This window comes from Microtus oregoni, unplaced genomic scaffold (assembly GCF_018167655.1).
Source record: "Microtus oregoni isolate MIOR12 unplaced genomic scaffold, Mior012 000055F_ref0000237, whole genome shotgun sequence".
NCBI classification, from domain to species: domain Eukaryota; kingdom Metazoa; phylum Chordata; class Mammalia; order Rodentia; family Cricetidae; genus Microtus; species Microtus oregoni.
Genome location: NW_024543831.1, coordinates 8,822,519 through 8,836,571, shown reverse-complemented (window position 1 = coordinate 8,836,571; position 14,053 = coordinate 8,822,519). Strand labels below are relative to the sequence as shown.

The 14,053-nt window shown below is 38.2% G+C and overlaps 1 protein-coding gene across 1 annotated transcript in view; it reads right to left on the bottom strand.

The window, feature by feature from the left end:
* Nucleotides 1-14,053, bottom strand: part of Arhgap20 (Rho GTPase activating protein 20) — an 89,904-nt gene that overhangs the window by 32,863 nt on the left and 42,988 nt on the right. The window contains exons 3-5 of the mRNA XM_041638505.1: nucleotides 4,298-4,462; nucleotides 2,038-2,187; nucleotides 60-101 (exon numbers count right to left, since the gene is read on the bottom strand). Coding sequence (XP_041494439.1) covers nucleotides 60-101; nucleotides 2,038-2,187; nucleotides 4,298-4,462 — 357 coding nt within the window. The remainder of the gene's footprint in view (nucleotides 1-59; nucleotides 102-2,037; nucleotides 2,188-4,297; nucleotides 4,463-14,053) is intronic.

Sequence of the window (14,053 nt, the reverse complement as noted above, 5' to 3'; positions counted from 1 at the left end):
AGCATGCTTGGTTTCACCACAGGTTAATAACATTAAAAATATGTGTGCTGAAAAAATACCTCTGGAGGAGAGAGAGCCATTTGTCCTTTTGTTCTGGAGAGCTGCAATAAAAGAATATGGGAAAGAAATAAACCATAGAAAATACTGAGGCCAACATTTTAAAGCCTGGCAATTCAGGTAACTGTATCAGCAGCTTGAAGTTATGAAGCAGCTGAACATGTATGCTGCGAGCTTCACATAACCACTGAGGTTCAGGTAATTGCATCAATAGCCCAGTGTCATGATCGCAGCTGTACACGCATGCTGCGAGCTTCATGTAACCACTGAGGACATGCTACAGGTGTTTCAGCCCCCTGAGGAAGATCACACAGTTCAGGTTTATTGAATCCACTTAGGTGGATCCAAGGCAGACGTATTTTAATGCCACTGTTCTTTCACCTATGGTATCAGGTTGTGGACAAGGAGGCTTATTTGTTGGAAAGAATATCTAAGTTGAAAACGAAATATTTGGTTTTAAAATTTTATGTAAGCTAGATGATCATGGGCAGCCACTTACCCAGAGCCTCAATTTTCATACCTGTAAAATTAATTATTCTCTGCAAGTGCTTTTTTTCAGTTTAAGTTGTCACTCATAAAAATATAAAGAATGCTTAATTTTGAGATCAAAGCAAGATTTGGCAGATGGATGGAAGTGCCTTGGCCCAGAAGCCAATCTACTGTCAGAAAACATGTTTTTCATCTCATATGCACATGGCAAAATGTAATTTAGTAGATTTTCCAAAGGAAATTTATTTTTAATTACTAAAACCTTTTGCTTAATATGAGTGTATATAAATTAATATGTTCTATTGCCACTGCTTAATTTGATTTTTAATTTTAAAATTGCAGCCAGTTTATTCTTATGTGAGCCTGTCAGTCACAAACTTTAAAAGTAATATTTCTAGTCTCTGTAACTGAAAACATTTTCTTGTTCCAGAAATAATATTTAATACATATTTGTAATTTGTTTTAACTTTATTGCTTAACTATCTTCATATAAGCAATCTTTCAGGGTTGGCAGTCAGATGGCATATTATGTACTCTTTTGTCATGGAACATAACAATTGCATAGTTGTGTATGCTTGTGTGAGTATATGCCACATGTATGTGGGCGCTCACAGAGGCTAGACAAGGCTGTGGGATCCCCTGGATAGTGTGAGTCTTGGGAAACTAATTTACACTTTTTAACGTGGTAAATATGCTAATGATTACCACATCACAAATCAGAACTGAGCATACAAAGTACTTTGACACATTATCTGTGTCACATAAAAGCTATTTATTTAAAGAGATGAGAGTAAACAAATCATTAAAAACTACCCTTTATTCAAACTTAACTGTCAAGTTTGTAAACAGTGCTTCAGTGAAGGTGTTTTCAAAAAAAATTCCTAGACACTAACAATGGGAGGGTTCCTAGACAAACCCTAGACACTATGAATGGAGGGTTCCTAGACAAACCCTAGACACTATGAATGGAGGGTTCCTAGACAAACCCTAGACACTATGAATGGAGGGTTCCTAGACAAACCCTAGACACTATGAATGGAGGGTTCCTAGACAAACCCTGGACACTAACAGTGGGAGGGTTCCTAGACAAACCCTAGACACTATGAATGGAGGGTTCCTAGACAAACCCTAGACACTACAGATGGGAAGGTTCTTAGATGGATCACTGGATTCTACTTCCACAACCCCATACATTCTTTTTCTTCCAAATGTTTTCACAGAGCAAAAACAACCTACCAGCTAAGCCGAGGTGAGCTACTCTTCTAGTCTCCAGTATTCACCACTAATTTTTACATATTTTGATCAAGTAGCCTTCAGATGGAAAGCCAGTCATTTGAGTACTTCACTGGCAAAGGAAGAATTACTCAATACACAATCAGAGCAGAGTACTTTCCTTAAAAATGAGGCATGAAATTGGTAAAACCATTTCTCTTTGTCCTAGACAGCATTCCAGTATCTGAGGGAAGCCTAAGGACAAGCCACGGTTCTTACCTGAAAGTGGCCACAAAGTTCACTGTGGGCCAGCCCAGGACAAAGGACCTCAGAGCGTTCGTGTTGCCTTCTCCCACTTCGTCCACACAGCTTGCTGTCCACATGTCAGTCAACTTGATTTTATTTTTTATCTTAAAATTGTTGTTATATCTAGTGAGATAGAAACAAAAATGGATGCTCTTGTTATTTTGTTTCTTGAGTTTTACAGGAGGTTCTGTATTTGTTATGAGAGGGCAAAGAATGTCTTATTGTCCCTATCTCCTGTCCCTGGAACAACAGGTTATAATGTGGACGATTATTTAGATCTTTAAAACACTCGACAAACTTTGTTCTCATGCCTCCTGCATTAATGGCAGCAAATATCTAAAAAGTGACTATTTATGATGAGTACTACATTTGGATCAAAACCCAACTTAAGTTTATTTCTGTCATAAAAGTTAATTACCTGCAACTTGCTTACTTTCAAAATTATTTCAATGAATAGACATAAAAATACGACTTATAAAATGTTAAGCACTTCCAACTTAGATACTGAAAATGAGCCTTGGAACAGAAAAAATTACCATATACTTTCAAATAGAATGGTTGTCAAGACTGTGGCTTTAGAAGTACAGATTACCTTAAATTTTACTTCTTAAGTGTTCCCCCCCCCCACTAATTTTTCTAGTATATTCTTGCAAACACTAAAAATTTATAACCAAAAAAGAACCTAAATTAGAAAAGAAAAGGAAACCCTAACAACAACAAAACAGAGTAGAGCTAACACAATTAGCATTCAGCTCTGACGACCTAGAATGTGAGCTACCTTAAGAAGGCTGCGCTTGCTTTTTGACAATTCCTTCCTAGTCTTCCTTGGACCCTTTATACTAAAATACAATATATTTTGACCTAATTGACAAATTTAATACTTGTGATGGGTCTGAGGCTTAAGTAGTTAGAAGGCACTGAGAACTATGAGGAGAAGGCCCAGGAAAATGGATTTCCTACCATTCAGACCATCTGAGAAATAAACGCTGCAATGAAATCAAAGACACAGCACATGGGCAGCCACCCCCAGTTCCTCTACCACAGAGAATAAAAAGCTCAGTGAGAGTAAGGTCTTTGAAGGAGTGATGTGTAAAGAAGACTAAGTTTCTTTGTTTCTATTCTTGCCTTTACTCCAAATAATTGTTTATAATGAGTAAATATTTAAAAACATGAATCATATTATGGCATTTCCCAACTGAAACTGAAAATTCCAAACTCCCTATGATTCTAAACTTCTAAAGTGTCCCCTAGTAGTCTCTGCGTCTCGATGTAATCTTGTAAAGTCCCCTTTCATCTGTCCCCCAGGTTGCTCTGTCTGGCCAATAGCACAGGTCAGGAATGACAGTGTCATCACTTTTGAAAGTGTTCACGGAAGGGAGCAGGGTGCCATGTTATGAGGAGTACTGTGGAGGAGACCAAATAAAAGGAAACCAACAGCCAGCGAGGAACTGATGTGCTAGCTTCCAGATGAATCCTCCAGTCAACCCTCAGGGTCAGGAGGCTTGAGCCAGAGCCACCCACTTAAATAATCCTGAGTCCTGACTTGAACTCCATGAAACACTGGTAGTTTTAAGCCGGTGTGTTTCGGAGGAATTTGTTATTTAGCTCACACACTCAAAGTCTTTAATGGCTAGTTGCTTTTTATCCTTTAAAAATTCTTTGCCCTTTTCTTTTACTTCCTACTTCAGCATCTAAGTTTTGTTCCTAGTATTGGTCACTATCTACAGCTCTTCATACACACACTAAGAGGCAAACTGTTACATCACTTACCATAGAATGTCGGCTTTGGAGGAACATATTCTTCATTGCCCCTACTATGTTACTTGAGTTATGGCACAAACAGGACCTAAACTAACACTTAATAAACAACTTAAAAATACAAGCACCTTATTAAAGATACTAGCTAAAGGGGCTGGAGCACTGTCTCAGTGGTTAGCAGCATTGGCTGCTCTTCCAGAAGCCCCAGCTTCAACTCCCAGCACCCACATGTTTGCTCACAACTGTCTGTAATTCCAGTTCCAGGGGGATCTGATGCCCTCTTCTGACTTTCACGGGCACTGCACGCATGTGGCAAAACACCTATCTACAAACATGAACACAGTTTTTAAAAAAGATATTAGGCATTTAATACATGCCAGACGTTCTTACAGTAAGCACCGAGTGAAGAATGTGGTCTTTGTCAGAGGAAATTAAACTTTATAATGATTACTCGCAGTATATACCAGTTACTTACTTGATTTTGGCTGAAATAAACAGGTCATTGAATAGGAAAAGATGCCGCTCCTGCCTCTGCAGGCCTCTTTGAAGTTCCACTGGCCCATCAATCAGCAGAGTCCGACTGGAGCTCATGAATGATGACAGAAACGCACACGTGTCGATGCTAGCAGAAGGACTGTCTCTGAAACAGACCACATGCAATGAATCAGTCAGTCAGATGCTCAACCACAAGACAAAGGTTTCTGTAGTCATGACTGACAGTTGTTTATGAAACATGGAACTCATTAAAGTAATGGCTTCGTGTCTTCGCTGGTCTCACGGCTGCTTCTGCACACAGCAGTTTCTTGCTGCCTCATTATGAAAATATCTTAAGATTGAAATACCTTTATAATAAGTAGATGTACAATCCAACCTATACATTAGCATTAACATTTATCACAGCGGCTCGTCAAATCCTAGTCCATTTTCTTACTGTGGGGGCATTAATTAATTTCCTTCTCGGCATTTCAGCCTTAGCCACTTTGGAGGATGTGTGTCATTAACTAGAGCCCAATATTTACTTAGAATTTGTCTCGCTTAAAACTTAAGATTTATGCAAGAATAAAATACACGAGACCAAATCTTCAGTGCATATCCACCAAGTTTTGGCAAATGCATTCACTTGTAAAATCTGAACTAAACCCAGACACGGAAAACCATCACCCCAGAAGGTAACCTTCTCTCGTCAGTATATAATTGCTATATGCGGGTCCTTGGGTGGTCTTATTCTTCACTGCGGGTTGAGACTAATGCCAAGGCTAACCATTTTACACAATAATGTAAAAATTATCCCACACAAGTCATTATTAGCCAGCCTGCTTTGCACACCCAGGATCTGCTGGTCACTAAAGAGTCTTTGCTTATGAGAGCCCAAGTTGAGACAGAGCTCGCTACCTCTGCCATGTTCCCAGCAACACCAACTGCACCTGCAGCCCTCAGACACGACTGCCCCATCCTTTTCCCCAGGAGATCCCTCACCCTCTTCTGGATGGCAGCTCCTTGCCATAAGGGAGCTCATGCTGTGAAGACGTCTTCACAAACCCCACACTGCCAAATCAAGCACAGATAATGCATAAACGGATAAGGGAGGCTGGGGCCCTGTAATATTGTACACAAAGCACCTGTCTGGGCTATAGTTTGCCCTAAGCCCTGATCTAAATGGTTACTTCTAAAGCTGAGACTTTAGGAACAACAGCCACTAACCTGAAACAACTCAGGAGCTATTATTATTTCCTTGAGGTTAGCCTATGCCAAGGGTTAATGTAGGCGACTTTTAAAATGGTTTTTCTTTTAAAACAAAGGATTTCCACAGAGAATAAAAACATTTAACTCATAGTTAATATACATTCAAATATGATTTAGTGTTCCTGTTGGGAAGAACCCACAAAAAACATCTTTTCTGCGTGACTTTAGCAACATGCAAGTTGACAGTCTGTAATTTTAAAGATTTCTGTGTGACAAAAGGCTTCAAGACCTAGCAAAGAGAGCCTTGATTTAACATACATGTTGTAGTACATCTGAAAAAAACCCAATCACTTAGCATTCAAATAATTAGAAACAACTTTCATCTAAAAGGATAAACACATAACTTTTGTGTCTTTAAAAAATAGAATTTTAGTGTTTTCTACTGAAAGTGTATTTATTATTAAACAGTTATGAAATATTTATTTTATTCTGAGTGCAAAAGAGATGTGATTATTTTAGTTTCTTGTAATATAGAAATGGGAAGGGGTAATATCAATGCCTAGAAATGGGAACAGTAAGCCTTCTATTTAACTCTTAATATAGCCTGAATAGGATCTACCAGTTATAATTAACAGATCTCTAAACTGATCTAAGTTAAGTACTGCAAATGGTCTAAAGATTAACCTGCTGAGACCTGTGCACTAACACATAACACACCATTGTAAAGCATTTATGAAGCTCTTTCTGAGTGGCAAAGAGATTTTTAAGACCTAATTGTTGCTAAAACCATGTAACTTCTCTGAAACCTGGCCATAGTAACATTTCCTAATATTTGCTATTGGGCTAAAAAAAACTCCGACTTTTAGATAAAGTTTTACATATAAATCACATCACAAAGGAGTGGCTGGGGAGCTCTCTTAGGAAGTAAAGGGCGTGGGGTGTAAGTATAAGCTCCTGAGTTTGAATCTCTAGAACCGCACTAAGTCTGGGTGTGGTAGAACACACCTGTGATAGCAGTACTCCCACAGAGAGATGGGGGAGACACAGGAAACTCCCAAATGCTGGCTGGTCCATTAGCCTCCTGCATGCACCGCAGAGGCAAGCAGCAAAGAGGCTGGCCCAGGGAAGAAGGGACTGACCCCTGGGGTTGTCCTCTGACCTCCACACAGTGCTGTCTCATCTGTTCATGGCCCACCCACACCCCCAACACAAAGTGCCACAAAACAGACAAAACTGCGGAACACTTCTGGGAAATACATGTGTTCATAAGTGATAATCAATATACTACATAGGACCCATACAGCCCAAGTCCTGGCACACTAGGACAAAATCACTTTTCAGTAGCGATTGACTACAATCTGCCTCCTCAAGCCATTGCCCTACTTCACAGTCCATTCCAAATGTCATGTCTACCATGAAAACTCTCTTAAATCAGTCTTTGCTTGTCAGCTCTTGGCTTAGATTCAGTTCTCTATGTCTTCAATAGTCTTACTCAGCATTTATTGTGAATACCGTGTAAGGCATGCAACAGTGTTAAAGTTTGCTTTGTTGGGTACCTGCGTGTTTAGTCATGGAAGACAGATACTGTCCCTGGTGTCAGGATGTCAGTAATCCAACCGAGGAATCAACAAGTAAACTATGAGCTGTGAGAGACACCTAGGGTACCGAGGCCCAGCAAACCTATGGCCTTTATCTGAGACTGCATGAGTTAGGAAAGTTTCTTGAAGGGCCCCGTCTTAAAGGATGGATGGGCAGACAGATCACTAAACACTGAAGGGTACTCCAAGAAAAGGAAGTGTGTCAATCAAGACCATGTGTTCTATATCAAGGAAGTTCAGGAGTATTCAATTACAAAACTGGGAAGGACATTTTCCATTTTATAAGAATCTTATTTAGCCTTTACCCCAAACACCGCAGGTTTTTAGGCTGTGTTTGTAATATAGGGAAAAAACAGAGGAGGGAAATTCAGGGAGAGGGAAACCGTCACAGTAAATGTAGGTTAGAAATGTTGCAATTCAACAATGAAGAAAAAAAAAAGATGAAAAAACACATTTACAATTATTAAAAATATAGACAATTTAAACTGTAATTATCTGCAGAGATAAAATGAAAATAAAATTTACAAGAATATAAGCCTTACTGTCCAGTCCTTATTCATCTTTTCTTTCTTTGATGCCTTCTGGACATTGAACCGTTCTTGTGCTTGCTAGGCTAACACTTTACCACTGAACCACGTCCCCTGCCCTCTGTTCACTCTTATATTGAGGCAGTGTCTCGGAAAATTCCTCACAATGACCTTGAACTTGCCCTGACTCACGATCATTTTGTTTGGACCACAGAGAGGTATCAAAAACAGTAAATTTTGCACACACAGTTTGCCACTTTCCTTCTCTACTACCTATGCAGTTTGCTATATTTCTGAGGTCCTATGCAGTATACAATACCTCTGGGCCTCTCAAAGTACTTAAATCAGTGATTTTCCCTTAAGTGTTGCTGTTTTTAAATGCTGACGTAATTTTGAGTTCTGTTAAAATTATAGCAAAATACAAATAAAAATTTTCATATCAATTTGTGTATTTGTGTGCATATGCAAGCTGTGCAGAGTATGTGTGTGGGAGCTAGACGTCCCCTGATGTAGGTAGGGTCTCTCACTGGGGCCTGGACTCACCATACCTGGGAATCCACCCATCACTCTGTGTGCAGCAAGCTCTAGGAACCCTATACCTATACCTCTGCAGTACTGGGGTTAGAAACATGCAGAACTAGGCCTGGCCTTTAACATTGGTGCTGAGGGTCACACTCAGGTCCTCATGCCTGTGTGGGAAGCATTTTACTGACCGAGCTCTTTCTATAGCCCTTGCACTTTAATAATTTTAAAATGTAAGATTCATTAGTATTTACAATAAGCACAATGTGCAAACAGTATCACTATCTAGTTCTTAGACATTTATATCAGCCCTATGGGAAGCCTTAGGTCCTAAGCCTCGGCTCATTAGCCCTGCCCCTCCATGAGTCTGCCTTACTTGCATATATCACACCATACTGTATGTGCTCTTTTCTGTCTCCCTCTTTAGGCCAGCATGAGAGTTTCAAGGTTCATCCTGTAGCTTGTCAAGTGTTGATTACTACATGTTACACTGTATGAACATACTGTAAAAATCATTTGCCGAGGAACACTTCAGTGGTTTGAACATTCTGGCTAGTATGACTGATGGTGCCATGAAAACGTCCATTTTCTATGTTGAGTGTACGGATACATATACAATGCTTCTAGTCAGAAGCACCGAATCATATGGCAATTCTATACTTAACCTACCGAAGAGCCACCAGACTTCACCACAGCAGCGGTTCCACTTTACACCGCACCAGTGATGGATAAGCACCCTTCCTTTGCTTCCTCTTAATGTTTTAAGAGCATGCTAATAAAAAATACATTATATAGACCGGGGCCTCATAACCGCTTCTGCAGTTTGTAGTAGACCCTTAACTGGACTACACTTCTTGCTGACTCCTTCATTCACTCTGCATTTAATTTCTATCAGACCGTACCTTCTAAATGCAGAGTGCACGTGAGCTTAGAATGTAAACTGTCTTCTAATTAGGCTCAACCTGGTTATAACATGCCAGGATACAACTATCTATATCATCTTCCAGGGGCATCCCTGCTGAGCCATTCAGAATAAATTAGGCTAGATATAATTTAAAACAAAAGAACATAGCCATTGAAATGAGGCTACAAAATCACTAGTGATAGCCATCTATCTCATTCAGGATTAAAACCTGTTTATGGGATATTTGTGACCATATTGAACATTTCAGCAATAAAACAAAATCTGAAAATATAGCCTGAAGCAATTATGTCTTGCTAATGGGTAAACAAGCAGGTGACGGTGCGTCTCAATACTCATCATTGTAATAAAAGTCACACTCAAATTACTAAAAAAATTCCATGAAGTGGTAGTGTGCAGTGTGCTAAATATATCTCCAAATTAACTAGACAACATAATGAACAGAGCATGAATTTAGTCATCGATTATGGCAAAAAAGCCCAGTGATAATGTTAGTATCACAATCAAAATGGATTCAGTCAGGAAAAGGATATGGAAGGACAGATGGAACAATGGATAAGCAGAATGAGAAGAGCCTTTAAGAACAAGAAACATATGAAGGAATACTTTAATCAGCAAAAATAATGATTAGAGTCAGGTAGTATCTATGATATATCACAATCAGCAGTATATCATATACTAAGTATAGTAATATGATATGAATATTCAAAAATGAAGGCGCACAGGTAAAACAGAATAGCAAGATGGAAGAAGGAAATGAAGGAAAATGGACACCAATAAACAGTCACACTAATAAGAATCAGACCCCCCACATAGAAAGACTATTTCCAAAGAATAAAGCACATAACTTCTTTACAGCCTTGACACAGAAGTGATTCAACAACAATGACTAGGAAGTTGCCAGGTTCAAGGCACTGGCATGACATTAGTGAAAAAGCTTTTGTGATTGTTGCCTTTAAAGACTTAATAAACCATTAATTATACACAATGACGCATCCCGCTTAACAGAAAGAAATATGATTTACAGAACTTCAAATGAGATGGTAACTTTGCAAGAATAGTTCTATTGCAAAAAAGAAAGGGTGACAAGAAGCAAGTCAGCCTCAATGCAGGACTGGATAAAAAGCCAAACTGATTCTTGTCCCTTTAATGCAGCCTGTTGACTTAAAAATACTATCTATCTCCATTATGAACTAAGTAACATTAATTTGGATCATCTTGAATCAGGAATGCAAACACATTTAAATGACTTCAGCAACTTACGTATACACTGATTGCACTATGATGGAACCACATGTTAGAACGGTTACCGATTCAACAATGAGCCAGATCACCAACACAGTGACTCAATTCTCTAACGTTGGAGTGGATTGGTTGAGATAACAGTTATATAATGGCATGTAGGAAGGAACAAGTCAGCACACTTCATTCTAAGTCATTCTGCTGTACCTTATGAGTTTACTAAAGTTAAAAACACTACCCGAATTTCTTTCATTTTTCTTTTGAGGCAGGTTTGCTATGTTATGTTGCCCAGGCTGAGTTTGAACTCCTGGTCTCAAGTGATCTTCTTGCCTCAGTCTGCCAAACTGTGAGAATTATAAGCATACTCCTTTGTGTATAGATAACAATTTCTTTCTGCCTATTTATTTATTTTGATTTTTCGAGACAAGGTTTCTCTGTTCTCTCTGCTTTGGAACCTCTCCTGGAACTCGCTCTGTAGACCAGGCTGGCTTTGACCTCACAGAGATTCGCTTGCCTCTGCCTTCAGAGAGCTGGGATTAAAGGTGTGCGCCACCACAAATGATAAAGTCTTTAAGGTAGTACACTACTGGCAGTGCCTTAAGCTATCTATGATCTCCAGGTCATTTATGGCAAAATGTCAATATTTAGTTAATATGTAAATGAGGTGATTCAATTAGAGTGGATCCAGGGAGTGGAAGAATGAGGTTGGCAGGAAGCTTTGACTACTCTTCTGCCCAAGTCTCCTGCAGCACTTTCCAGAATAAGCAGTGTCTTAAGGTTTCTCTTGAGACATCAAAAGATAAGTTGAAATCCCTTAAAGCTGATCTTATGGAAGCATTTTCTCAATTGGTGTTCCCTTCTTTCACATAACTTTAATGTATGTGTCAAGTTGGCATATTAAGACTAGCAAGCACGGGGAGGAACCACATAACAAACTGTTGTCTTCATGGTTTTGCTCTATAGTTTTAGTTACCTGACCCCAAATTGTGAAATCAGAGATTCTAGGAACAAACAGTTTCTGAGTGTAAACTACACGCCATCTTGAGTAGTGTGTTAAAAACGGGCTCTGCCCCACCTCGTCTAATCTGGTTTGTGAATTATGTTTTCCTCTTGTGTATCCACACTATATATTGTTAGCCACTTTGTCTTCATTTCCGACTGATGTCACAATATTGCAGTGCAGTGTTCAGGCACCTTTGTGTAATAGACTGATGCTATATCAAAATGCCTGTAATCATTCATTGTATCGCACAGATACAGTATCATTTCGCAATGTCACAAGATATGTAAAGGCAGCAAAGAAGATATTTTGAAAGCCTGCATTCACATAGCTTTTCTTATAATGTATCAATGTAATTATACATTATACATAAATAATTATTATTTATTAGCTGTTGTTAACATATTGTTTTACCTAATTATGAATTAAACTTCATCATAAGTGTATCTGTTTGGTGCATTGTATTGCAGCAGCATGCAAAAAGGAGAGCTTGCAAAGACAGCAAGAAATTGTTCTATTCTGGAGATATAGTTGGAGCTTGGGAATATTGATGCAGCTCAGTGGAGGTAGAGTCAAGGAATCTGGCTTTTGACACGTTAAGTTAGTTATCAAAGCAGTTTTTCCAAAGCTATAAAAATGTACTGATTCATATAAGAGTGAGGAGAAATGGAGAGAAGTTTCAAGTATTGAGTTTTGGGGTTCAAACCAAGAAGGAGGGAGACTGGGGTGTCCAGTGCTCATAATTTAGCTACCCAAGCACTATAATGGTCTCCAAGTGACCTTGAAAAGAATAATTCTGGTGGGCTTATATGAACCAATTACTTCAATTTGTATTATCAAATTTTCATTCACTAATAATTTTACAAGACAATTGTTTACAGTTTGGGGGAAAATATTGAAAAGTTATCAAATAAAATTAGAAACATAGAACAGAAGTTGTATTTATTCTAATAAAATGTTTTCAGCTATCATTTAATAGAATTATTTACAACATTTATACCCATGCAACTTTAGCACCCTATACTGATGTGCATATGGGCAGTACTAATTGCACTAAATGAGTTAATAAAGGAAGGTGAAGATGGACGCTAAAAAAAATCCCACACTAGCTTAGAATTGAGTATAATAAAGGGTTATTTATTTAAGGGTAGACTCACAAATCACAGTCCTCTGCTTGAACGGGGAATCCAGCAGCCGGAAGAGAGAGGTAGTGGGTGCTTTACACTGGCATTTATAGTATAAGAGGCCACGCTCAAATTGACAGGTATCTTAAAGAAACTGGCTGAAGGATTTCTTATAGCACCCCCCCTTTTGTTTAAATAAAAGAGTTCTAAGCCTAATACAAAATTATATACAATAAGAACAAATACCAAGTATAAAAATTAGAATTACAGTTAACAAAAACAATATAACAAGAAACATGTGATAAATGTTTCAAATTATTCTATCCTAAGGAGTCTAAGTCTTGTATTATAAATAACTTGGCCAAGACATGAGAGAAAAGTAACTATGACTATCTAGTCTTCAACCCTATCGAAGACCTGAGAAGGGAAATAATATTACTTGAGTAAGCAGGAAGTACAATTAAGCAGCTTTCAAAATGTGCAAAAAATGACAGAGACAACTGTCTACCTGTGCAATCACCCAAAGTCTCATTTGCAGTGCTGGGGCAACCAACTTTGGCTAAGGCCTAGAGTAACTGACAGACCATTTTCAGAGGCAGGAAAATTTTCAAAACCATCTTATCCTGTCTTGGCAAGATTTGACAGTCCTTTTTCTTGTATCCTGCTTGTTTTGTCTGGACATCATGCATTTTGTCAGTGGTCAAGGCATGGGCAATTCCTTGCCCAAAGGTAAATTTTTCCAAGAAGAAAACAAACTCCAAGTGGAGTGTCTCTGGTGCTTAACATTCTCTCAGGAATAGATTAGTACTCCCAGGAGGAATCGTGTCTCATGTCAACAGAACCCTAAGTTATTTAAATACCATATTCTACAGCTCTTTGAAGTGGTTGAAGATTACCTATGTATGCAGAATATAATCTCTATAATCTAAAGAACCAGATTATTCTAACTATAAGTACGACAAACATGGATGACTATTGACCTATAATTCTTAATACCTATATAGCTTAATGACTAAGACTTCATATTAGAATATTTAACAATTTTAAACAATTGTGCAAAAAATGAGGCCAATGACCTCAAAATGTAAACAATGTATAAGTATCTTGATCAGAGGTAATATGATATAATAAAATATATCCTAAAATTATATCAATATACAAAATGTCTAAAGCAGAGGTAGATACATGCATGCATATAATATGTCAAAATAACTTTGCCTAGGTATACAAATATTATAGATAAAAAACAGGAACATATTTAATATAATTTAAGTTTGTATCAATATACAAGAATCTATACCAATGTAAATTGCCTGTAAATAATAGCTCACAAGTATTCACTCTATTACTCACTATTATTATTATTGTGAGTAAGCTCACACTAATCTATTACCCAATCCGATTTCCTTTTTTCTTCTAAAGAGATCCCTGAGCCTACATAATTCCCCTGCCAACCCTCAACCCTATACTAATTATAATCAACCCCTAATTGATGTCCTTAACCCTGAGGCAGACTTTGTTGGGAGAGGGGACTTTGTCTTCTAGAATTAATTCCAGAATTAATTCTGTCATGGGGGTGATGTTCTTTCTATGGGATCCTGTGAAAGTAAAAC